Genomic DNA, 26,430 nt, shown 5'->3' on the forward strand with positions numbered 1-26,430 from the left:
TCAGGCTATTTACTTATAAATATGTCTGAGAGAGAGAGAGAGAGAGAGAGAGAGAGAGAGAGAGAGAATGTGTGTGTGCGTGCGTGCGCGCGCGTTTGCGTGTATGAGTGTGTTTTTTTATTGAACAACATGCTCCATTACAGAGTAATACTACATGTTTTAGGGGTATGTATGTTTGTATGTATGTATGTATGTATGTATGTATGTATGTATGTATGTATGTATGTATGTATGTATGTATGTATGTATGTATGTGTCTGTCTGTGTATGTGTGTAAGAAAAATAAAAATTATATTTTATTTAACGACGCTCGCAACTGCCAAGGTTATATCAGCGTCGCCAGTGTCAAAAATGCGATTTTTTATTTCAGGACAGTTCATTAGCCTATATATGTAAACACCAATTATTGTTTAAAAATCGAAAATTACTAGAAAAACTCATGTTACAGTTATTCTTCGGTTAGATAATGTTAGTATAAGTTTGGAGTCCCGCGTCGTAGCTTAATGGTATAAGATATTATGCCGACATTTCTCGTTTCGGAATATGCCATGGTTCGAGTCCTCATGGGGAAGGAATTTTCTCATGAAATTTCGCCCAGTGTAGGCTATGGAAATGATGAATTTGGAAAGCTACGACAGGCATATAAATCTGATTTCGGAAACGAACCGTAACGGCTGAGGAATCATGCTGATCACATGATACCACCGTTCTGGTTGAGTAATCGTTCACCTCTGCTGAGATATGTACACGCGATGCCAGCAGTCGGCTTGTCGGCCCTAACTCTTCATGAGCTGACGCGCTACGAGTTGCTTATTGCTATTTATAGTTTAGGAAAGAAAATTTAAAAAAGTAACACCTACTTCATGAATTTCTAGAAAAGAAGAGCCGACAATAGAAAGTATAAAATTAGACAGATAAAAACTATAAGATCAGAGAAGTTAAAGTTGTTTGTCATATTTAAATAAACGACACTAAAACTGAATATCTTATGTTATAATTCGGACACATACAAAACGGGAACGAGTTTAAATGCGGACACCACACGGGAAGAACACCCAAAAGAAAGTAACAGATAAAGAACTAATGTAGATAGAAGTAAACATCGAAAATAGGCAGAAATGAAATGTTATATAAATATCCAAATAATACATCTTCCTTGACGGAGTTCGAACCAATGAACGTACTAATGAAAATCTCTTTTAAAGATGACATGTAGTTTAAATTATGCCAAACTTCTTGTAAGTATACCTTCTCAATCTAGTCTTTGCTTGTGGTACAGTTGACAAGTCATCCTTGATGAGATGCACTCTGGCTCCGATTACGAGGTCCGATAAACATTTGTTCCAGTCGACGTCCTTGAAATCGAAATAAAATATGCTTTTGTCATCTTCGTCAAGTTTATTATGTAGCTCCAACACGTTATTATTAGTAAAATTCCATTCTCTAAGCCCGAAGTGTGCCAATGATTCATTGTAGCGATACGCTTTCTTGTAAAGTTTAACAAACCTGAAACAAACATTTGTAAATGTGTAATTAAACAGAGAAATAAAATTGTAATAATGTGAGATGAGATTACTTTGAAATGTAATTAAAGTTGCAATGTATAACCTTCATTTTGCTCTATCCCAAGTAACATCGTCTTTGCTTACCCAGCTTTATTATTATTTGTCAGGGAGAGTGTTAAAATGTCCGCCAAGTCACTCGTGTTAATAAAATTCATTTGGAAAATTATGGAACAACTTTTTCCTAATTCCGTATTTTTAAAAACAACCATACTTTGCATAATACCATCTTCCTCTAATCACGTTTTGCCAGATGGACCACAACTAAATCTTTGTCGGACCACAAGTGATCAGTGAGCCATCTATTGGCTAACACTAGAATACACAAAAATTTCTCAATGTCCTAAGCAACGGCCAATGCTAACATTTGGATCGGAGACATACAGTATAAGTAATCACTTTTGCATCTATTAAAAATAAATGATCAATGAATATGATAATTTATTACCACTATACAGAAAGTTTCGTAAACTCATCTTTTACTAAATTTGGTAGTAATGTGAAATTCATGTTGATTTTCAGATAAGTCAATAAGCAAATACTGTAACTAATGTCTTTTAATTTTCAATCTTATGATCTATCATTATTACAAGTATTTACACTCGCAAAATACATTACTTACAATAGTTAAATTTGATAGGATCTTTCGGATCTTTCGACAATAGATTCTCGAACACGTTTGTACGGAGCCGTCACATGAATTACCTTTGTTTTGTTATTTTTCCGTTACTAGCAAATTGTGACTTATAAGATATTGATAAAACTGTGTCAGAATCAGCAAAGACTTTTGCCATAATTAATATACATAAGAACCAATATTTTTCTCTATAAATCAAGTAAACACATTTTTAAAAGGGTAAAACTCGATACTCATTATTTAAAAATGAAAAAGTAATTATTTTTATCTAACTCATTAATATATTCCATCACACATTTTATATGGCTTCAACCTAAAGGCGCTAATAGTCATGAATATTGATTTCTTGTACAGATTTTCATTTTTATTGTTAAAATATGCAGGGCATATTGTAATCGAGGACCGTTTTTGCAAAACGTGCTAACTGCAAAATTTGCAAAATTGAGATTTTGGTGATTCGTTAACATAAAACAGGCCTCTACACGATGTCAAAGTTATCTTAGTAAAATTGAATTACTTCTGTTCATTGTAGTGTGTCAAAGTGTGATGCTTGCAGCTATAACCTATTTGTCTCCATTCAGTTTTTTGTCTCTCCTGTAAAATTTAGTTTTTTCAGTTAGCAAGTTTTGCAAAAACGGTCCTCAATTGAAGAGGTGAGAATAAGATAGTCCAAAGCCACACTTTTAACAATAGTTTTTTGTGCGAGTTTGTTTCTTACACGTATGGTGAAGCTACTAGTAAAATACTGTGAAAAATACTCAATAAATGACGTAAGTATACGCCGAAGAAATTATGATATCGCACCTAATAGTATTGGACTCTATACCTTTAATACGCTGTTCTGTAAAATTATTGTCTGTCTGGCTTAGGGCTATATCATCCTTACTTATTCACTTACTTCATCCTCAAAAGAAAGAGCTGTAATATTATTAGAACTTACATGGGTTTCTTTCCAGTCAAGAAAAGAATTCCATCCAGTATGGCAGCGGGGAGAAAATGCATAGTCACAATAATGAACAGGTACAAGAAACGATTGCTAGTAGTCCATCCATAAGGATACCAAACAGTTTTAATGGATGGAGCCGTAGGACGGGTCGCATACAATGTGTTCATAAAACTCCCCCAATATACCGGGTTCTGAAGTACAGACACATAATTGTACACTCGGATATCATCTTCAGACTGTGGCCTGTAACAATCGTATCTCATGAAAATATTAAATGTACTGGATCCTGTGTAGCTTCACATTCTTTGGTTGCAACAATAATTATTGTAATTAATGAACACAACTACAGCTAAATGGAAACTACTGAATATCATACGTCTCACATTCGCAAACACATAACATACTATAACGTGTACAGAGTGTGAAATACACTAATTTATGAGACTGATGTAAACGTTCGCCAATGCAGTCTTCCAAAAATGTATTATTACTAAGTAATTACTTCAGAATAGGATCTTTTTTTCTTTTTCCGGAAGAGGGCTAGTAGGCAAGCACCGCAGTGTTGGGCTTATTGTGCTAAATCCTTATTTGCGATGATTTTAAGTCCTTAAGACCGCTCTTGAAGCAAGTCATTCACTGCTTGGTACCACTAGGGGAGAGTCGGGTAGTATCGGACATCGGGTAATATCGGACAGTGAGCTTCTTATCTACCACACGATGATAGTACCTGATTGACATGGTTACGTATCTGTGATGTCGCATAGAGAAACGTAACCATGTCATTCAGGTACTACCATATGGTGGTAGATGAAAGAAACGCACTGTCCGATATTACCCGATGTCCGAAACTACCCGACTCTCCCCTATATCGATTCGCCAATGACATCCAGTTCTGACGGATCTGCGTGAAAGGAATATGCCGCCTCCTCAGAACGATGGCATCTGTTCGCAATTAGTTTGTATTCTGCACCCTTTTGACCAGAAGGCCGCGCCATCGTAGATTCCGCGACCCACCAAAGCGACATCTATCCGAGGGAGCTACACTCTCTGGTCTGCTGTAGTTTACCCCTGAAGCCCCTACAGCTCCCTGGGATTTGTGCAGCTCTCCAAGACAGATGACGCCTGTAAGCGAATCTCGGAACCACTTCTACCACGATCCTCTAGTCGACTTATAACTATTAAAATGATACATGAAATTATGTTAATGAAGGGGAAGCGAGACTGAGCAATTCTGCTTCACGTGGTTGAGGGAAAACCTCGAATTTGAACCCGGTCCCGCTCGTTTCATGTTCAGGCAGGCTAACCGTTAGTCCACAGCGGTGGACTGAATAGGGTATTTCGTTTTATTCACTTGTGTGTTGTCTTGAATAAATGTTTAAAAACAAGCCAGAAATAAAATATTCAGTTTTATGGAAAAATGTTTCTACCAGTAGGCCTAATCTGTAGCACTCAATCGTGGCGTCCAGTATGAAAACACAAATGACGTCTCCAACTCATCGTAATACCGCAATCTAGTATATACAGTCACGAAGCTCAATACGTAGTAAATATGCATCCATATATAGTTGCTAACCACTAGGATCGCTAGTATCGCCTCATCACAGACAATGCGAAATAGTACCTGCATAGTCTATTGTTCCTAGCACCCACATAAACTCTAGCTTTGTGACTGTATATACCAAAGTGTGGTACTACTGTGCACAGCTTACTCGCCCATTGCAGCGTTCCAGCGTTTAGTGTAAACGAAGGGACAGTGGCGTGCTAGGAATATAAAAAGGAATTCTTCTACTGAACTGACGAATTGTTATGCTTGTAAATGAAATTAATATATTTAGACTAATGTACAAGATGAACCGTAAGTAATGCCATTAATTTCACGGAGCTATTCTTTGAGATATTTAAAAAAAATTTAAATACAATTTTTCTCTTTTTGCTTCCTTGTCGAGATAAAAATTGTTTTATGTGAAACATTTCACAGTGTGTTTCGGGAAAGCCATTGTCTTAATTCCCAATATGCTCAGTCAATTTAAGAGTGTAGTGTATTATGATAATAACTGACTGAGAGAATTTCAGTTTTGTCCTTTAATTGTGCAGAAATTTTATCTAAACAAATGTAACTTTTCGTTCTGAAAAGGAATTTTAAAATGTAATGTAATTATACCCATGTATTGTGGGTCCCTATCACCAGGGCACGGCGCATCCTCAGGTTGCGGATAGAGGAGACGGCCTCCAGATATGGAGGGTAGCTGTGAATATATTGAATAAGCAGTCGTGGACAGCGGATAAGGGGTGGTCCTCCAGCTTGAGGGTTGGTCGAAGGGCTAATAACCCATCACCGTAAAAAACAGCTTGTTACGAAACCTAACAATAAGCCTGGGAATGGGACTGATTCTCCGGCACGACCACAGCAAAGGAATAAGGTTATAAGATTCGGTACATGGAACGTAACTAGTCTTTATGGAACAGGAGGGGTAACATTAGTAGCAAAAGAACTAGCTAGATATAGAATAGACTTTGTGGGAGTACAAGAGGTTGGGTTAGATGGAAATGACATATCACAAATAGGCGATAACTTGTTGTTTTATGGGGAAGGAAGCATTAATGAGCAATTAGGAACGGGATTCTTTTTACATAAAAGAATAAAATCAGCAGTAAAAAAGGTCGAATTTATCAGTGACAGGTTATCGTATTTAGTACTTAAGGGTAGATGGTGCGATATCGTAGTTATAAATGCTCACGCCCCTACATAAGAGAAAGACGACCATATAAAGGATAGCTTCTATGAGGATTTGGAACACACTTTTGATCAGTTACCTAGATATCACATGAAAGTTTTATTGGGGGATTTCAAAGCTAAAGTGGGACAGGAGGATATTTTTAAACCAACAATTGGAAAAGAGAGCCTACATGTAAGTAGTAATGACAATGGAGTTAGGTTAGTCAACTTTGCCACATCAAAAACTTCAATTGTCAAGAGTACAACATTCCCCTATAAGGATATACATAAATATACTTGGACTTCTCCAGACGGAATGACACACAACCAAATAGATCACATCTTGATAGATAAACGAAGACATACTGGTATAGTAGACATTCGAACTTTCAGGGGGACAGGCTGTAATTCTGATCATTATTTGGTAATTGGAGAATTAAAAGAAAGACTATCAGTAGCCAGGCGAGTAGAGCAACAAGCTAATATTAGTAGATTCAATATTCTGAAATTAAAGGATGAGGGAACTAAGCAACTTTATCAGGTTGAAATTTCAAATAGGTTTGCTGCTTTAGCAACTTCCGACGAAGCTGTGAAAGAGTTAGATGTTAATAGCGTGTGGGACAATATCCGAGATAATATCAAAATTGCAGCCGAGCAGAGCATAGGTTATCATGAAACTAAGAAAAAGAAACCATAGTTTGATGAAGATTGTTCCATTGCAGTAGATAGAAGGAAACAGGCAAAATTGAAATTCTTACAGGATCCAATTGAGGAGAATAGAGATAATTATATCAATGAAAGACGGGAAGCAAGTCGTACACTTAGCAATAAAAAGAGAGATTACTTGAAGGAAAAACTGAATGAGGTAGAAAAAAATAGTAAGAATAAAACCATTCGAGATATATATTAGGTTATAAAGGAATTTAAAAATGGATATCAGGCAAGGGTAAACGTGATCAAGGATGAGAATGGTGACTTGCTCGCAGACTCTCATTCAATCCTGAACAGATGGAAAAATTATTTTGTGCAACTACTAAATATACATAGGCCAAGTAGAAATGATCGGGACGAAATTCAAATACAAACTGCTGAGCCATTCATACCGGAACCCACACTTTCTGAAGTCGAAATTGCGATAGAAAATCTGAAAAAGTACAAGTCTCCAGGTATTGATCAAATTCCAGCAGAATTAATACAAGAGGGTGGGAGCGTATTATCTAGCGAAATTTATAAACTTGTATTTGCTATTTGGGAAAAGGAAATTATACCAGAACAATGGAAGGAGTCCATAATCGTACCTATTTTTAAGAAGGGGGACAAGACTAACTGTAGTAACTTTCGAGGAATATCACTTTTGTTGACGTCGTACAAAATTTTGTCGAATATCCTTCTGAGAAGATTAACTCCATATGTAGATGAAATTATTGGGGATCATCAGTGTGGTTTTAGGTGTAATAGATCGACTATTGATCAGATTTTTTGTATTCGACAGATAATGGAGAAAAAATGGGAATATAAGGGTACAGTACAGCAGTTATTCATATATTTCAAAAAGGCGTAGGACTCGGTTAAGAGAAAAGTTTTATATAATATTCTTATTGAATTTGGTATCCCCAAGAAACTAGTTCGATTAATTAAAATGTGTCTCAGTGAAACTTACAGTAGAGTCCGTATAGGCCAGTTTCTATCTGATGCTTTTCCAATTCACTGCGGGCTAAAGCAGGGAGATGCATTGTCACTTTTACTTTTTAACTTTGCTCTAGAATATGCCATTAGGAAAGTTCAGGATAACAGAGAGGGTTTGGAATTTAACGGGTACATCAGCTTCTTGTCTATGCGGATGACGTGAATATGTTAGGAGAAAATCCACAAACGATTAGGGAAAACGCGGAAATTCTACTTGAAGCAAGTAAAGAGATAGGGTTGGAAGTAAATCCCGAAAAGACTAAGTATACGATTATGTCTCGTGATCAGAATATTGTACGAAATGGAACTATAATTGTTGGAGATTTATCCTTTGAAGAGGTGGAAAAATTCAAATATCTTGGAGCAACAGTAACAAATATAAATGCCACTCGGGAGGAAATTAAACGCAGAATAAATATGGGAAATGCGTGTTATTATTCGGTTGAGAAGCTTTTGTCATCTAGTCTGCTGTCAAATAATCTGAAAGCTAGAATTTATAAAACAGTTATATTACCGGTTGCTCTGTATGGCTGTGAAACTTGGACTCCCACTTTGAGAGAGGAACAGAGTTTGAGGGTTTTTGAGAATAAGGTTCTTAGGAAAAGATTTGGGGCTAAGAGGGATGAAGTTACAGGAGAATGGAGAAAGTTACACAACGCAGAAGTGCACGCATTGTATCCTTCACCTGACCTAATTAGGAACATTAAATCCAGACGTTTGAGATGGGCAATGCATGTATCACGTATGGGCGAATCCAGAAATGCATATAGAGTGTTACGTAGGAGGCCAGAGGGGAAAAGACCTTTAGGAGGCCGAGACGTAGATGGGAAGATAATATTAAAATGGATTTGAAGGAGTGGGATATGATGGTAGAGACAGGATTAATCTTGCTCAGGATAGGTACCAATGGCGGGCTTATGTGAGGGCGGCAATGAATCTCCGGGTTCCTTAAAAGCCAGTAAGTAAGTAAGTAAGTAAGTAAGTAAGTAAGTAAGTAAGTAAGTAAGTAAGTAAGTAAGTAAGTAAGTAAGTAAGTAAGTAAGTAAGTAAGTAAGTAAGTAAGTAAGTAAGTAAGTAAGTAAGTAACTGAGTATATTATAATATTATAACGGCAAAAATTACATGGAATTATGGCTGCAACTTTTTGTGCGTATACAGGTATATGTATAATGTTTTTTTTTCATACGTTCACATGCAAGTTCTCTTAAATTTCTGTTATAGGAAAACAAGATGTTTTCATACTTAACCCTTAAATTGGCAAAACTTCATTTCTCACACTATTTTATTAAACCGTGTCGGACTGTAAAGTAAAACAACTATCTCAGTGTTCATATTTTATATGTTGTTTATGTCCACTGCAAGAATGATGGATGCCACTTTCTTGTCGAAAATGAACCAAGACTGTCAATGCATAGCTTAAGACATATAGAATGTACATACAGAGTTATATGGCATTAACACAGATAGTCATTGTCCAGTAATGATCGGAAAATCACAGTTAAGCATTTCAAACTTTCAATTGCTTCTACTGCAAAATGTATTCCAAATAACATCCATCATTCTTGCAGTGGACTCTTCAATTTTAATCGACTCGATTATTCGATTAAATATTTTTGATCGATTAATCTTACTACAGAAGTTGGTCGATTAATCGATGAAATCCCACAACACTACTCTATAACAATAAAATTGTTAACGCAGTGTATAGAGCGGTAAGGCCATTGGTGTAGCTCGGATTGCATAGCGTTTGAATGCTAATTCAGGGCTGTGTTCGGACGTGCGTTCCATTTCCTCTTACAAGCAAAAATTCTGATGGGGGCAGATAAAGAAGTTAATTTTTTTTTCTTCCACCATGTTAATAATGTCAAAACAGTGCTTATACAAATTTTGGCCACTCGACCGCAATTAAGATGACGTACAGTACATAATGTGATTTTTCCTGGGGCCGTTTATAGAAAAAAGCACAATTGGATGGAAAGATTTATTGAAACAGATAGAGGAATATTGTTGCGCTATTAGTCAACATATCCTTCACTGAATTTGAGACATACCATGGAATCAATTTTTGTATTCTTATGTCGTAGAAATCAGTCGCCTGGGATCGGAACCAGCATTTGACAGTCGTCTGCACTTCTCTGTTGATCCCATGATATGACAAATGTCTCAATAATGGTGGAGGATATGTTGAAAATAACTCAACAATTGCCGTATCTGTTCCAATGAAATTGTATTTTCTTTCTGTTAACGGCTCCTGGCAAACTTATTTTTTACGGCCCTCGTAGTTGCGATCGAGTGGCCAAAATTTGTATAATCACTTCTTTTGACATTATTAACATGGTGAAAGAAAAAAACATTAACATTTTATCTGTCCCTATCAGAATATTTGCTTGTTAGGTGATTATCTGGTTAGTATTTTCCGAGTTGTCCCAAATTTTAAGCGTAATATCAGGTAGCCCATGGCAAAGTGTCAGCTTCCTTCCGCCAAGTGCTATCTTGCTATCACCAATTTAACGAACTTTGAATTACCTATTGTTGACAGAGTCATTAAATAACAGAATTAAAAGTAAGCCTAAGCCATAGCATTGTCTTTGTAGGATCTATAATGTATTAGCTGTGCAGATAGAAAACTGTATCTTAACTGGGAAAGCAAGTTTTTATATTTGAGCGAATATTTCTAATCTAAAATTCTTCATTACTGCACTTTAATAACTTTCCAAAGGAAGTTAAACAGTATAGTTGTAATATTTGAAATTATGCGTACACTTAACAACTAGAAATCATACCTTGGTCTATTTGCAATGTCCCACGCAGACGCTATAAGAGCGTTTATAGACATATCCACTGGAATAACGTTGGCCTTTTTGCTCTCATTAGCGTAAAAAGTCCGGAGAATTCCAACAAAAGCACCCACCACTGCTGCAGTAGGTCCATTGAAGTTGTCTATCCAGCCAGGTATTGGTTCTTTGTATGTGCCAACTCCTATAAAATGTGTTAATTTAATTACTACACAAATGTTGCGAACGAAATACTGGTTATAATTGTAATTATTAGAAGCATAGGCTACGAGAAACTTCTATTTCAATAGATATAACATCAGTACAAAATCAAAATTCATGGTTTCTCAAACACCTATCTCGATTTCTGGCCCGTAAATGAATAAGTTACAGAACAAAGACAGACATCTCAAATGATGCAGGCTCTCAACATTCAGTGTGTGTGAAGCGATAATTTTAAAGTCACTCTAATTTTGAATTCAGAAACATGTTTCCTTTAACGTGTCCGAAAAAACACATACGATGCAAGGATTAGCACAACATGGCTGTAAGCACTGTATAAACTAATTCCATATTCTGAAATTGAACTTACTCACCTAGAATCTTGTTTGTTAATAAATATATCAACAGTAAACTCTAGAGATTTTGATTTATCTGGAGAAAATCAAAACTCGACTGGGATTTTATTGACTATTACAACATTAGAAGAAAGTTTATAGAGATTAAAAAAAATAAAATATTAAGTGACTTATTAAAATTAATGTTAGCTTCACCAAAACGTTTGAACGGAGCCGCCATTTTCAGTTGACTGTCTATGCGGTAAACAATAGACGATCACAAGCATGATTTATAGTACCGTAAAGAATTTGCAGTTTGAAATGTTGGCAAACAACGAAACAAATGATAAGGAGGTGATAAAAACAGAAGAAAGTATATAAAGATTAGAAGAAATAAAGTAGACTACTCTAGTACAATAAAATACTGTAAATATAAATTGACTTACTAAAATTCCATTTCTTTAATGTTAGCTTCTCCAAAACGTTTGAACGTAACCGCCATTTTCACTTAATTATGTATGCGGGAAACAAATGACGATCGCAAAGCATGTTTTATAGTGCCCAAAAGAATTTTCAGTTTGAAATGTTGGCAAACAAAAACACAAATGTTAGGGAACTGATAAAAACTAATGAATGCTAGAGAAGTGAAAAATTGTAGCGATAAGCAGCCATGATTTCTTGAGACACGTCCTTTCGTACCGTTGTATTGGTCAAAAGTAGTATGACGTAGTAAAAATGTAATAGTCATAGTTAAAATATATCAATGATAACTAAATGTAAGATAATTTAAAAACTATCACGAAATGAACTGAATTTTCGTAGATGATACATTGTGCCTATTTTTAAAACTGACCGCTAAGCGACACATTCAAATGCCTATTGCATACATCGCTGACTAGTAACAAAGTTCACTTGAGACAATTATGCAACAATTATTGTTTTGCCTCTGACGTATATCGTCAAATGAGATGTCTTGCCTGGTAGCCTAATAGATGTACCAACCAGAACCTCAATCAGACGATTATTATTATTGTTATTATTATTATTATTATTATTATTATTATTATTATTATTATTATTATTATTATTATTATTATTATTATTCTAAAAAAATACATATCTCTTTTTAAATATTGTACAAGAAATGTTACACAATGCTGGGATTCCTGGATCAAAACGTCTTGCCTCCCATGCTTTTCGTTTTATACAATTAGAGCTACAAAATTACGCTGAGAAATTTGACAACTGAAAAGTTATCTTTATACTGCCTCTGTACAATTAATGGCTACTTGAGAAATGAACACTTGCTTTTGTACAGTAAACGGAGAAATATTCATCACAATCAAAATGTTATTTCAAAAGAAATCCTCTTTTGCAAAGACCTAGTATATAATCGGTTTGCATGAATCAGTCTCGTGTTAGTCTGTGTTCTATTTAATGTTATCGTAAGCCTTGAATTTTTCCACAATACATATAAGGTGTATTGAAGGCAGAATCTACCACAAAAAATTCTCTACTCTCTGGAATGTGTGCAGGGAAAAATTAATGTCAATTAGCAATTGACAATTTATGCTAAATTATTTTAGCCTCAAGGGAAGAGAGAAATTGCTCCGATCCAATTCTGAATTCGAAGTGACAAACTTTTTTTTAAAGATCGTAATTATATTTGAAACTCTTTTAAATGATCTAGCCTTACTATAAAATGTAGTTATTGTGAGAATGATCAATTAAATGTTGATAAATAAAATTTAATTATCATTTATATAAAATATTAAGCTTCTTCCGGGTATATTCATATTGCACTTAGATTAAAATATGATGTAATGCTAAATTCATGAAATTAAAAACATTATTGTCACACTCTGTTTATACAGTTCAAGAAGCTAATTATTTTTTATTTCCATGTCAATTTTCAAGCTTATGAGCAAATATTAACAAAATTTGGAAACTTTGATGCGAGGAGTCTTTTTAGTGACGTCACTATAAAATATATTCAAGAAATATAATTTCAATACTAAGGTACATGAGCCATATTCCAACACTCTAAGCTTTGAAAATTTATATTTATTTTTTCATTCAACGAGGAAACTTTATAATTTGTATACGTTTAGTATATTTACATAAATACTTAGAAAAAAAATATTTCAGGTGTATATGTACAGTGAAATTCAAACAGTAGAACGAATTTGAAAAGTTTACAAAGTGTCGGAATTGCGACCCTGTGGTCCTATTTCTGACACATGGTGTATCTTAATTCCGACACAAACAAATTTAACAATAACCTTATGAAACATTAAGGCGGCCTTACATAAGTGAAATTAATTACTTCTAAACCATTTTCATTATATTTATTAATATAATCATCAAGTTAAATAAAGTTAAACACGTTCAATATGGTGACACAATACAAGGAGGATGATTTAAAAAAAAAAGCAAGGTAGAAAATGTTAACACATATTCTTGATTGAAACTTTGGTACATAGAAACTGGATAGAAAAATCCTTTGACTGGAGAAATACATTATCAGTCTTCTTCACAATTAGGACAAACGAAGCATCCTCGAAAATCAGCACTTAATGTCAGAACATTTTTCATGCACATATTTCTTACATTTACAGCACATTCGCATTTTGGCGACTCTGTCAACCATACTGTACATATTGTGAAAACCAGCTTTCTTTTCTCTTTGAAGGCATTCCATTTGGTCCTGCTTCTTGATAATCCTGCACAGACGTAGTTTTACTGAGACATTCGGAAATTTTCTTTGGAATTTTTGATGCTATAATCTTTGGAAGATTCTTCGTTTCTGTCTTTGTGAATAAGGACTTCACTATACGTTGAGATTTTGAGTTCACAGAGGGACGTCTTGGCTTGGTTTTCTTCTCCTTAAGTTTGGGTGAAGTAAAAATTTCTGTGAAGCTTGTTGACAGCCTTTCATCATTCACAGGAGTTCCACTATCATTAGCACATTCAGTGACTTATGCGTTGCAAAGCTCACTGTTACCGTCACTCTCCTCTTCGGATTCTAACCCTTCTCTATCTTTTTTGGATGGTTGCAGAAAATATTGTGACATTTATTTCAACAATAATGGCTTTCTACTTCTAAATTTAAACACTCCCGTCAACAATGGGTATTCCACTCCACACAGCAACACAGTATTCGTTATTGCACTCCACAGACGACAATGACAATTCACGTGGATTATTGTACTCCTAATTTCAACTAATGTTCACAAAGCATTATTTACAAAACAAAACTGTCAGTTCTCAATTCACAGTTTGTTTGCCTTGGCTAGTTCTTCTAGCTCATTCACTCAAGTTCACAGTACATCGAACCCAGGACTTCCAGAGACAGTCCACTGAACTTCGAACTCAAGTTCCGAATGCGTTGCTTCCGCCTGGACGCTGCCACGGTTACTCAAGTTCACTGCGTGTCGAACCAAAGACTCCCGTACGCGTTGCTTTTGCCTGAACGCTGCCACAGTTACTCAGCTCACTCGCGTGTCGAACCTAAGACTCCCGGACGCGTTGCATCTGCCTGGACGTTGCCACAGTTACTCAGCTCTCGGACCGACGAACCCAAGACTCCTGGACGCGTTGCTTCCGCTTGGGCGCTGCTGATTCACAAACTGAACTCGCTGTCCAAACAAAACTGACTGTGCGGCTCACTTGCCCTTCTATTTATTGCTAAATCACACTTCTGGAACGTACTGCTTCCCGAAGTTTCAACGGATGTCGCGAGGCTTGCGGTTCTGGAGATTTCTGTTTCTCGCTGCTTCTTTTCCCCCTTCACCTCGCACAGCCCAGCGCCCAAGCGTTTGCCGAAGCCCACGTTTCCTTTCCCCGCGCCGCGCCCCAGTGCCCACTGAAGATCGCCCCCTTCTCTCCGCGCGCCTGCCTTCTCGCGCGCCCTCCCTTCTGCCGGACGAGCGCCAGGTCTTTCAACATGGCGCCACAATATAAATCAGAGGGAGCGAATGCACTATGTGGTGTTACCTCAGGGTTAAACGGACAGATCCCAGTGGCCCTAAACCTAGACATGATATTGTTAGGTGTCATGGACTTCAACCAAACGTCGGAAAAATTCTCCCAAATCTTGCTTTCGTAACGGTTCTTTCGCCGTGATTGCGCCGGCAGTACCGCAAAACTGCCGGATCCTACTATTGTTCGAAGGTTCCGAAAACTGTCTTGTCTAGAGGCTGCAATTGGTGTGTGCAATTACTTGGCAAGCAAAACAATTTTATTATGTCACGCTCATCAATGATATTGACATCAAGATGAGATTTTGCACCATCGAAAATGAGCAAGGATTTGCCGACAGTTTTAAATTTAGCAAAATGAGCTAGCCATTTAATAAAGACCTGACACACCATTGAGCCCTTTTCTGTCATTTCAACAGCTGTGCCTGGGGGTATGTCATCACCTTATTGCGGTCGTCTCCTTTTTCCTTTGAAGACAATAATGGGAGGAATTGCTTGACCTACTGCGTTGCAACAAGCTATAATTTTTATACTTTCTCCATGTTCTGGTGCAATCAAATGTAAGCATTTAGTGCCTTTAGCAGCAAAAACTTCCTGTGTGCGATGAAGAGTCAATCGACACCCCTTCTCATCGATATTGTAAATATTCCCAGGTTTTCCCATAAATCCATGTTCGACCATTATGGCTTTCAGTTTATCAAAATAGTCTTTCACAATTACACGATTTAGTTTCATTGCCCTGTCCTGGTTCAAAGTTTGCACTGTCCTTCTTGACACATCCTGATGCCGCTTTAGGAATAATTTCATCCACTTCCTACCAACTAACCCTAAGTTTTTACAAAAATTATTCTTTATGCCGTTTATTACACAAAATGTGAAAACAGTTCTTTTCACAAGTTTACTAGTCAACGGCATCCCTACATCTGCAACTCGGAAAAGTCGGCAGCACAATTCTCTTCCTTGCGCGAAGCTTAAAAGTGCAGGACGACCAATATATTTCTTCTCAGCCCCATCATTGACATGATACCTAAGGGTGTTCCTAGCTATACCGTAGCGTGTAGCAGCTGTGTTAAGAGGCATACTATTCTTCACAGCTACAACAGCCTGTGCCATTACATCTTCAGGAATTTTCGCTCGTGGGTTACCCATAATCTAAAATAAAGAAGAGGTATTAAAGATAACGAATTTTGCACCTAATTTCTGAGCTAAACATGCAGTAGTTTTGGTAAAATGCATTAATACTGCTAAGTATGCTGTTACAACACTAAAGAGCATTAAATAACTCGAATTTATATTGGGATGCTGTATCATAAATCCTGCAGTAGGCATAACTGAAGTCAGCGCAACAGGGTTCATAATTCCGATTTAAGAGCACCTCGTTTGCTGTTACTAATCGCGCTATTACACAATCCATATCGATTGATTCTGAAATTAATGAAGTCATATTAAACTACAATACTTTACACTGTGAATGATGTCCAATATAAATTACATACCTCTGTCAAAAGCAGAATACTCAGACAAATATGCTTCCTTTAGGCAATACTTCTATCACACAAAATGTTTACTCACGATCTGACCGGCAGGGAAACGCTTCTGCAAACTTGTTTATCACGGAACTGATATTGCTCTAACACTGCTTCGAGAAACTGCAGCCCTCTGTCAGTTTAGACCACAAGTTTTTGCAGCAGAGCCCACTGTCGTAATTAAGACCATGTCGGAAAATGGCTCACCTACCTTATTAGCCCTAATGGCACCAAATTTTGTAGAAATGATTTCTGACGTAATCCATATAAATTTACTAGGAAAAGTATTCCGCAATATTTTAAGGCTTTTGTATAAATTATTCTTTGATCGAAAAATGTATAGAAAGCATCATATGCCTTGAAGAATTGGACCCCTTAGTCCGTTTCGTCCTTATTCCGTTTCGTCCTTATTCCAATAAGAATTGCGAAGAACTCAATACAGGCACAAGAGCGGAACTCCCTGTAATGTGGTCAGCATGGCGTAAGGAGAAAACGTAAATACTTCTGTAATCTGTCGAAAATTGTATCATAAAATAGTAGTTATAATACCCTTGGCATATATTTCTTGAGTTTTGTTGTAATTATACTCGAAATGTTACAGTTAATAGAGGTTCTGAATATTTAAGAACTTATCATCGGCTAAGAATGAAAACTTCGTATCTCAATTTTTTCAAAAGATGCTTTTTTAGCTTAATCGGAAGATAACTTCGTAACTCAGCCGCAGAAGTGTATAAGCAACTGTTTCTGTAATGTGAGCACTTTACTGGCAAAATATCAAACCTCGTATGTTGTGATGTAGTCACGTTTAATGTGAAAATTTCTAATTTTGAAAGAAGATATTGTAACTGGATGTAACTTCAAGGAAATATTAATGTACGTAATTTGAGAAATAAAATATGTTTTTTTTTTTTCATTTGCCAGGATAATTCTCTTAGAAAAATCAGATAAGGTGATGAAAACCTTGTAAGTAGGTTCCAGTATTATATTTATGTGTAATAACCTCATAAGTCAAACATACGAGTTTTTCATTGTGCATATAAGTATTTAAGTGATTACTAAATGTATTTACTGGCTTTCCTTCTTTCTTTTTCTGGAATGCCTTCGACTTTGCTAGCTTTTGGGAAATGAATTAGAGTGGAAGCAAGATACTACTGTAATACAACAACTTGTTAGTTGATGGACTGTAAACCAAAGAAGAGTATAAGCTCATTAATCTCGTCGTACTGGTCAATCTTTCATCACATGAAACTAAATAATGACAACGATAGAGTAAGAGTAGCCTTTGTAAATTGTAAAACTATCTCTTTTGAAGTACAAGTAAAAAGTAATAAAAGTTCTGTTTTAAACTGATATTTATGTTTGGTTTCTGTTTTGTATTATATCTAGCATGTAGTAACTTTTTATGAATCTGAAGTTTCTGTATTTTTTATGTGTTTTCTATAGTAAAAGTTTAGTTTGGAATCTTATTTTTTAATTATTACTGCTTTGTATCATATTTAACATTTTCCTTAAAAATGGTTCCGTTGATATTGACTAATTTTATATTTATTTTCTTCCCATTTATCTTTCTAATGTTCAAGTGATTAACACTTTTGTTTTTAATGCAACTGATCTGCATTAAAATACTCAAAAGAGTATTACCACTGTCTAGTATATACACTCACGAAGGTTGAGTTTATGAGGGTATGAGGAACAATAGACTGTGCAAGTACTATTTCGCATTGTCTGTAATGAGGCGATAGTAGCGATCCTAGTGGTTAGCATCTATTTATGGATGCATAATTACTACGTATTGAGCCTCGTGACTGTATATACTTGACTGTGGTATTAAATTATAAAATAATGTGAAAACCTTGTATGCCAAAATAAATGAGTGCTAGTCAAAACAAACATAAGAATGAAAAACTTGTATGTCATCAGGAACAAAGAGTGAAAATCTCTTAAGTCATAACAGACCCAACAAGTAATTTGTAAACAAAAAACGACTATGTACATCAAAATCAGATAGGGATTTTAAAGTTAAATTTGTTCAAGTAGGTTTAAGATATATAAAATGAAGTCTAGAGACAATTTTTTTTTCCTTCTGTAAAGTTTGGTTTTCGTGAGATACGAGGTTTTCTTTTTTAGCTCACGTAATGTGTTCTGAACAACGTGATGCTTTAGAAGTTTTGGTAAACTAGACTTATGCAGAACCCTATCCACCATATAGAGCTCACAGGTATTATTTATAAAATTGCTGCGTGCAGCAGTGTGAGTCACCATACACTTTTCATGCGTTAATATTCATGTATTTTAATTTATACAAATATTTAGAAACTAAAACATAATTAAAATTCATATTGAATGAGAATTTTGGACGAAAATCTCAGGCACGTCAGATTTTGTATTTAAATAGGAATATTTTATGAAAATAAATACTTTTTTTCCATCATTCCTGTGAGAGATAGTTGTGATGCAATAGAGTACATTCTTTAATGAAACCTTATAGTTTCTTAATTTCATCTGCAAGTACATATTTTTTAATTAACGTTCGTGGAAGATATCAACTGAATTTGGCGTTCCTCTGAATTTCTTCAACTTATGAACAAGACATACGGCAATTTTGTACACAAAAATTCAGTATTACTTAGTGACTTCTACGCAAATCAATATTTTAGTGAATAAATTACGTTCTGTGAGTTTAAATATAAAATTTAATTTAAATAACTAGATGTTCGAAATGTACCCCATTTGCTAACTAACAATGTCTAAGGCGTAGGAAAATTCCTTCTGAACATTTTAATTATTGCTGGTTGCATTTCTCTATACTCCTTTCTTATTCTCAACTTCAACTCATCAATATCGCCAGGTCTCGTAGCAAAGAGCCTACTTTTCATACACCCATAAAAGTAACCAAATGGAGAAACATCAAGAGATCTTGCAGAATACTTCACATGTACTCTTCTTGCTATCCATATATTTGGAAACAATTCACATATATTACCTCGTTATCTGTTAAGAACTTAATTTATATTGATTACATCAATAAAACTGTCTTTATAATACAAGGGCTAACAAAACGTTCAAAGAATTAAATTTTTGTCAAAGTAACCATAACAGTAGTGATTCTCATTAAAGTGGAGTAGAGCGTGAGATATAAAAAATTCTCTTTTAGATTACATTAAAATTATGTAGGGTGTCATTTAAAATGCTTTTCAATAACGTCAAAACTCGCACAATATTATTCGATAAAATATTTAATGTCAATAAAAAAAAAATATTTTTCTAAATGTAAGTTTTGACGTGTTTGAAATTTTATCCAAAGACACTTCGTCCAATTTTAATTGCAGTTACGCCCTACTTTTGAAACCTTCTATTATATAAGAAAAGATAATAGCATTTGCAAATTGTTGAGCCTGTTTTGAACATCTTAAGAAAAGGAAAACTTGAAACTTAGAATTACAGATGGATAGGCTGCTGACCTATGGCTGGCCTGAAGACTCCAACTGGAAGACCGATTCCTTTATCCCTCAGTAAATCTTCTGCGATGGCTTTAGTAAAAGTGTATGTGTTGGGCCAGTCCTCTAGTAAGCTGCGAAAGAAATAAACGGAATATTTACAATTAATTCCTTGTGAGTATTACATATTTTTCTAAAAAAAAAAAAAAAAAAAACAAATAAACCAACACTGGTTTAGCACTGAAACTATAATATCAGTGAACCACTGTGTTGATTGCAACGCAACGGGAAATATGGAGGAATGAGTATCGTCAAAACAGATTTTTATTTAAATTCATATTTCCTCAACACAACGAAAATCGGAACATATAATTTTACTGGTGTATTTAAAGATCTCATAAATTGCTGTTTCCTTCCGTACGACATGCCGAAAAGACGAAAGAACCCTAAAATACATGGAGTTATTTAGTAACGCTACCGAACTTGTAAATTTGAAAGGGAGACATCTAACTCCACTAGCATTTCACTCTAATCAACAACGGCGTTGGAATAAGCAGATGTTAAAACTGTTCCGAGGGCCGAAGAAATTAAAAATATTCAGAATTTCGTAATCGTGTTCTTAAACTTAAGGTAGAGTAATCAAAACTGAAATGTATTTGTAAGAAATTCATCAAAAGATTCTCATGCCACAAATTAGATTCGTACGAGTATTTGTTTCACTTTATTATTTAGGCCGTTCGAGGGATTTACCACTGAAAAGTCTTGCTCAGTTAATTTATTCTTGGAAATGGTGCATTCCATATTGTTTGCATTTATAATTTTTTCAATAGCTTTTGTTATTTGTTTATTGTGGAATTTTTAAATCTATTTTATCATGTAACAAATTTTATATAACATTTAACTTAACGGCAAAAAGAATGGGTCGACTCTTGGTCGATGGAAATGATAAGTTCTATCGCGCGGTTTACTCGTGTAAACGCACTGCACTTCAAGGCATTGCTGTTGTGTCTCTTCATTGAAAGTCGTCCGTCTACAATGCAGTCAACTTTACGACGTACCAAAGGTTGTGAGTTCGCCTCCCGGTACGGTAACATTATTTATTTTTATTTTAGTTTTTAATTAATTTATTAGTTTAAATCTGAAACAGCATTTGTTCATAAACATCGTTATCCTTGCCCATCACCTGTGGGCTATTAATGGGCGAGACCTGGTCTGTATAAACAAAAATACTTGTTTCACATCCTAAAAAGCCGGACGCATATCAAACATAAATAAATAAATAAACAAAAAAGGAACAATTGGTTAATATGTTAACAAAAATTGTCTGTGGTGGGGATTAGTAACTCATTCACAAACAATCTGTGTCAAAAACTGCCCTCATTCTGTGCAGCATGGAGTCAACAAGCTTATGGGACAGGTCTAAATTCATGGGCACCTCCTCCCATGCATCTAGAACTTTGTGTGCCACAATTCGTCAGCTTCCCGAACGGGTAGTTATTCTGCCCAATTAAACGTAAGATCCATTTGACTGTAGCACACAAATTTTAAGTCGGATCCATATCTGGTGATTTTGGAGACCTATTGACCAGATCGATATCAGGCCTCCTCGTAAACATTCTTTGAATCCAGTTGACTTTGTGTACCAGGTGATTTTCCTGCTGGAAGAAAAGTGTTCCTTTTGGATATCGTTCTATGGCGGAAGGGATCATTACATTTGCCAAAATGTATTCGTAGACTTCTACCGTAAACCGACTGTGGATGCGTTTGAGAAGTCCTGCCCCATCGTATGACTCCGCCCCAATACGCGACGGTCACGCGACTCGACCTGTTAAATCGATTCACGAAGCGTTCATCGTATCGGTGGCTATCCATACGATAAACTAGGGCAGGACCATCGTTGCTAATGGAGAAAAGGACATTTCTCCAATTAAAGTCCTGTTGGAGAGTAGCATACGCTAGACGGTCCACGTCATGCGCCATCATCAAATGTTTTCTCCTCACAGCTCGACGACATCGTATGCCACGCTCTCTAAAAGTCTCCTCACGATGTGTGGGGAACTTGGAAAGTTAGACGCCATCCTGAGTTGAGAAGCAGGTCTAAAGAGGTGGTTCTCAACTTCTTCCCTTGTAGAGATGCGCGGCCGTCCACGAATGGGACGATTCACAACTTCACCATTCTCGACAAACAATTTAGCTCACCGCTTAGCAGTTGACAATGGGACTCTAGTCTACTGGCCGCCATCGACGCAGAAAAACCTACGCGAACCAGGGCAATGACTTGTTGACGGAGTTGTTGTCTTTCTGCCATCTTCAAACGTAATGGCGAGACAGAATGTTTTATTAACAAGCAGGAGTATTGCTTGGAGGAGAAAAGGAGATTTATTTTTTATTAGAGTTTGGGCATATTCTATGAGATGTTTCCTATACGGAGCACAGACATGGTCTCTAACGGAAAGAGAGCGGGACATGCTGAGAAAGTGCCAATGGAAAATGGAGAGGAAGATGCTGAACATTACACTCAGACATAGACTACGTAACGAACACATAAGAAGAGAAACACACCTCAAACGCCGATAACGTTAAGAAGAAATGGGCAGGACATGTGATGCGACTCAACGCGAACCGGTGGACACACATACTTACAACATGGGACCCAAAGGATTGGTAAAGGGAACGCTGGAAGACAGAAGACAAGGTGGGCAGACGAACTTAGAGCAAGATTCGGCCATCTATGGTCAAGAACAGCGAAAGACCGACAACAATGGAAATTAATCACAAAGTGACTTGCAACCTAAACAGTGACTAGTGAACAGTGGACCCTTCAGATATGACATTACAAAAGTAACCATCATTCCCGGAGTGGCTAACCGGGAACTGTTTGACAAGCCACCCTGCATAGTCAGCAGGTCCTTGCCCTTCATGGGATTTCGTGGATAATTCTAATTCTATGAGATGTTGCCACATAAATATAGCTTTGCGAGACATATATGATGGCAAATTTGTAATTAAAAAAAGAAGATAGCGGGAGATTCGAAACTTAAGCTACTACTATTAACTCGTTCAATAGACCAATGCTGTAACGACTTACGCTCCTGAGACTGTTAAAATTGTTTCGGCATAATACGTGGTTTTCCTGTTCATATTACTGTAGCTTCGGTTGATTTTGTATTTATCAATTTTATTATTATTTAACTGTTCAAAGGCCCTGTTGCATCTAGAATCAATCCTCTATTCGATTTTATAACATATTTTAGACTCTTAAACAAAATACAGCAAAATTTAAATGTTTTAATTATGTGTTACCTTTGTGAACTACGGCTTTGACGAGACGAGTATGCGCAATGTTGATAATATGTGGAACTTAGAAATTGTCGTCGCCCCATTCTTTATGCCGTTAAGTGCAGATGTATAGGATAAGCGTGACCATATGGTCACAGTCTGTATCTATAAAGCCTTGGTTTTCCTGAACCGACGCATGCGACGTGCGAAGTGCGCAGACCTCGCATCTCGCAGTTATAGAAACCACTCACTATCTCTCGTGTAGTCCGGATTTGTGCGAGGCGGGCCTCGCACCTCGCACGTCGCATGCGACGGTTCATAAAAACCAAGCCTTTATACTACATTGTTGAAAAAACTGATTATTTCTGTTAGATTACGATGTATTTGTACCAAAATAGGTAAAAAATATGGAAAAAGTGAAGGTGAAATATTTCATCACTAATGGGTTTTAATGCCTCGTATATCTGAAATAATTAATTATCCATTATAATCCTGCTGCTTAGAGCTGTTTTTTCCAAAATAACTATTTGTTTTAGATATTTTTGGTAGAAACTTCCATATCGGAAATGCTGAAATATTATTCAGGAGAAATACTATGTAAGTGATGACAAATAACATCTAAATATTCCAAAACAAATAAATAAGATAATTTAAATTACAATTTAGAAATCGTACAAAAATACCTTAAAGTAAAACGATTTGCAGACACACTCACATTTTTGTAACTGCGTTCAGGATTTTGTCATTTCCACTATTTACAATGGCTTTCATATTGTTGTATGTATATGGATAACTGTATAGTTTCTCTTCTATGTCTGGTAGATGACAATTGCTAAAAGCAGTTGATACTAATAACAGAGCCTAAAACAAATACATATGGTTCATTTGTAGTTATACAAAATATTATACCATACAGCCGTGATCAGACTGCATAACAGTACAAGAAATGATAAACACGTGAATTTGATTCACTCTTCCAAATCAGGAAAAGTTTGAAAACATATAATCTACATTCATGCCGCGTGAAGGCAAGCAAAGTTTACAATTAAAAAAGAACAGGGGTCTACATTGAAACAAGAGACTTGCGTTCAAACTTTTAAGAATGGACAGATAAGTATTTACACTAATGTCTCATTCAGACTGGACTCGGCGCATGGCTCACCCGTCATCCGGTAATAAGAATGATTATAACAACTGACCTAATCAATCGTCACAACGAGGGGAGAAATCAGACCCACTTCCAATCTCTCTCACAGCCATTCTACATAATCGTATCCCATGCCTGGTTTTACAAGAGATTATGACCCTAAAATTTAATGTACACCGTGTCCGAAATGAAACCTACCGAAAAAGATACCAAATAATTTATTCCTTAGTTACGACACACAAAAACAAATTAGGGCAGAATATTAATCAACACAACAAGTTTATGTCACCATCACTAAATCTCAACATGTCCCCCTCTAGTAGCACGACACACATCTTAAGCTGTATTCAATATCTCTCCAGAATTTGTGTAACATCTGCGGAGTTACAGATCTTACTGTGTCGATAATCCTTTGACGTAACACTTGAAGGCTATCCATTCTGGTGTTGTAGACACCGTCTCTCGCGAATCCCCAAAGAAAAAAGTCCAATGGTGTATGATCAGGAGATCGTACGGGCCATGCAATAGGACCACCACTACCAATACGTCGTTGAAAAATAACACGAAAATTTTCAAAACCCCAGATGATGCAATTTTGGCTATTAACATAGCCACACGCGTGAAACGTTGCCGTCATCATGTCGCTGAAAGTCTCCATTTCCTAGAAAATGTTTGTGTTACTGAACAATGGTTTGTCTATCAGGAGCTGCACGGCCGTATGTTTCACGAAATCTCCGCTGAACTGTAACCGGAAACTTGAACTCTACTGACCAATAACAACACTGCACTTTTTCTTGCGTTGTGAATGGAGCCATTTTGGAAAACATTCTGTATATACGCAACAATAGGAATATCAGGTTCGCCAGTTTCACGATATAAAAACTTGTTGACTTTCTCTACATTTTAGTGCAAGCTAGCATTGTGTAATTTTTATGGATATCTAGTTAGTTCATTTCTTTATCGGTAGGTTCCATTTCGGACACGGGGTATCTTTTTCAAACAATCCCACTCTATATATTAATCTTACACTGACTACAAATGCACCAATTGGCTGAGTCTCCAAAATTGGGGCCACTCATCCTACTTCTGATTTTCCTAAGGCTTTAAGATAAATGTCGAGATGGGCCCAGAAAGAAATAGGCCACGGACCTATCACCCACCAGTATAACCTACAGTTCAGATTTACATATTCTCTCGTTTACTTATCTTCCTTTGGCAACAGAGCTTGGCATTAGAGGAGCTTCTTAAAACTCTAGCAGGCATCAGGGACTTGGCTTTAGTGGTGCTGCGTTTTCCTTCACTCCACTAGTGGGCGGGGCATGCTGTGGGTTGCAGCTGTAATGGAAAGTAGCTGTAGTAGCTGTCTATGCTGCAGTGGGATGCAGCTACAGTAGGGGCTATTCCTTATCAAATCGGACAACGAAATACCATGATATACCAGAATTGTCTGAATATTCGTACAGAGGTTTAGTATGTGGAAATTATTAAATGTACAAATTTTGACTTTCTTTAGCTCAGTAGTTTTTCAGATAAAATTCCTCAAAATTTAGTGTAGTTTGTATTTTATTCTTACTTTCAACTACGCCTGACTACGAAATAAAAACTTAATTTATAGCTAATTTTGTAGTGCACATCTAAATGTATTAATGGGGTATAACACATACATTTTATTGTTTGTGGAAATTATGGATATATATATATATTTTTTTTGTGATTTATAGCAAGTTACGGCCAAAAATGTATGGATATGAAATATTATGTTAGTTACCGTGGAGACAAAAACTATACAATTTTTAAAGCTATTTAAAATGAAAAGCCTTAAAATAAAAATATTTCAAATCTCGCTATAAAAATACGCGCTCCCTGCAGCGTCATGCGCAGATGTGAGAGGAGCCAGAATATTCATATCAGCTGGCCTTGAGTTGTCTTGAAACAGCTGGTGTGTTGTCACAACACAAGGAATGAGACGAATACGTGACCCACCAGCCAATCTTCTGTTTGTATTATTACAAGTTGACAGTGGTTATTCAATTCCAGTGTTTGAGAGTTTTCCTTTATTGTGTTGCAGCAAATTAAAATAACTGCTATATTAATATCAATTTTTGTTTTCCACCTGTGCTTATCTTAATATTTGGATTTATATTAACGTTTTCGACACTCGGTGTGTGTCATCTTCAGATATG

The 26,430-nt window shown here is 36.2% G+C and overlaps 2 protein-coding genes across 4 annotated transcripts in view; one reads left to right on the forward strand and one right to left on the reverse strand.

The window, feature by feature from the left end:
• The window catches only part of LOC138706225 (fatty acyl-CoA reductase wat-like), a 335,996-nt gene that overhangs the window by 208,122 nt on the left and 101,444 nt on the right, over positions 1-26,430 (forward strand). The gene's annotated exons all lie outside the window — the stretch shown is intronic.
• Positions 1-26,430, reverse strand: part of LOC138706224 (fatty acyl-CoA reductase wat-like) — a 72,741-nt gene that overhangs the window by 8,035 nt on the left and 38,276 nt on the right. For all 3 annotated transcript variants that reach the window (XM_069835265.1, XM_069835264.1, XM_069835266.1), the window contains exons 4-8: positions 23,816-23,961; positions 19,846-19,955; positions 10,331-10,526; positions 3,140-3,388; positions 1,249-1,506 (exon numbers count right to left, since the gene is read on the reverse strand). In XM_069835265.1, the coding sequence (XP_069691366.1) occupies positions 1,249-1,506; positions 3,140-3,388; positions 10,331-10,526; positions 19,846-19,955; positions 23,816-23,961 (959 nt within the window). The remainder of the gene's footprint in view (positions 1-1,248; positions 1,507-3,139; positions 3,389-10,330; positions 10,527-19,845; positions 19,956-23,815; positions 23,962-26,430) is intronic.

Source organism: Periplaneta americana, chromosome 9, assembly GCF_040183065.1.
Source record: "Periplaneta americana isolate PAMFEO1 chromosome 9, P.americana_PAMFEO1_priV1, whole genome shotgun sequence".
NCBI classification, from domain to species: domain Eukaryota; kingdom Metazoa; phylum Arthropoda; class Insecta; order Blattodea; family Blattidae; genus Periplaneta; species Periplaneta americana.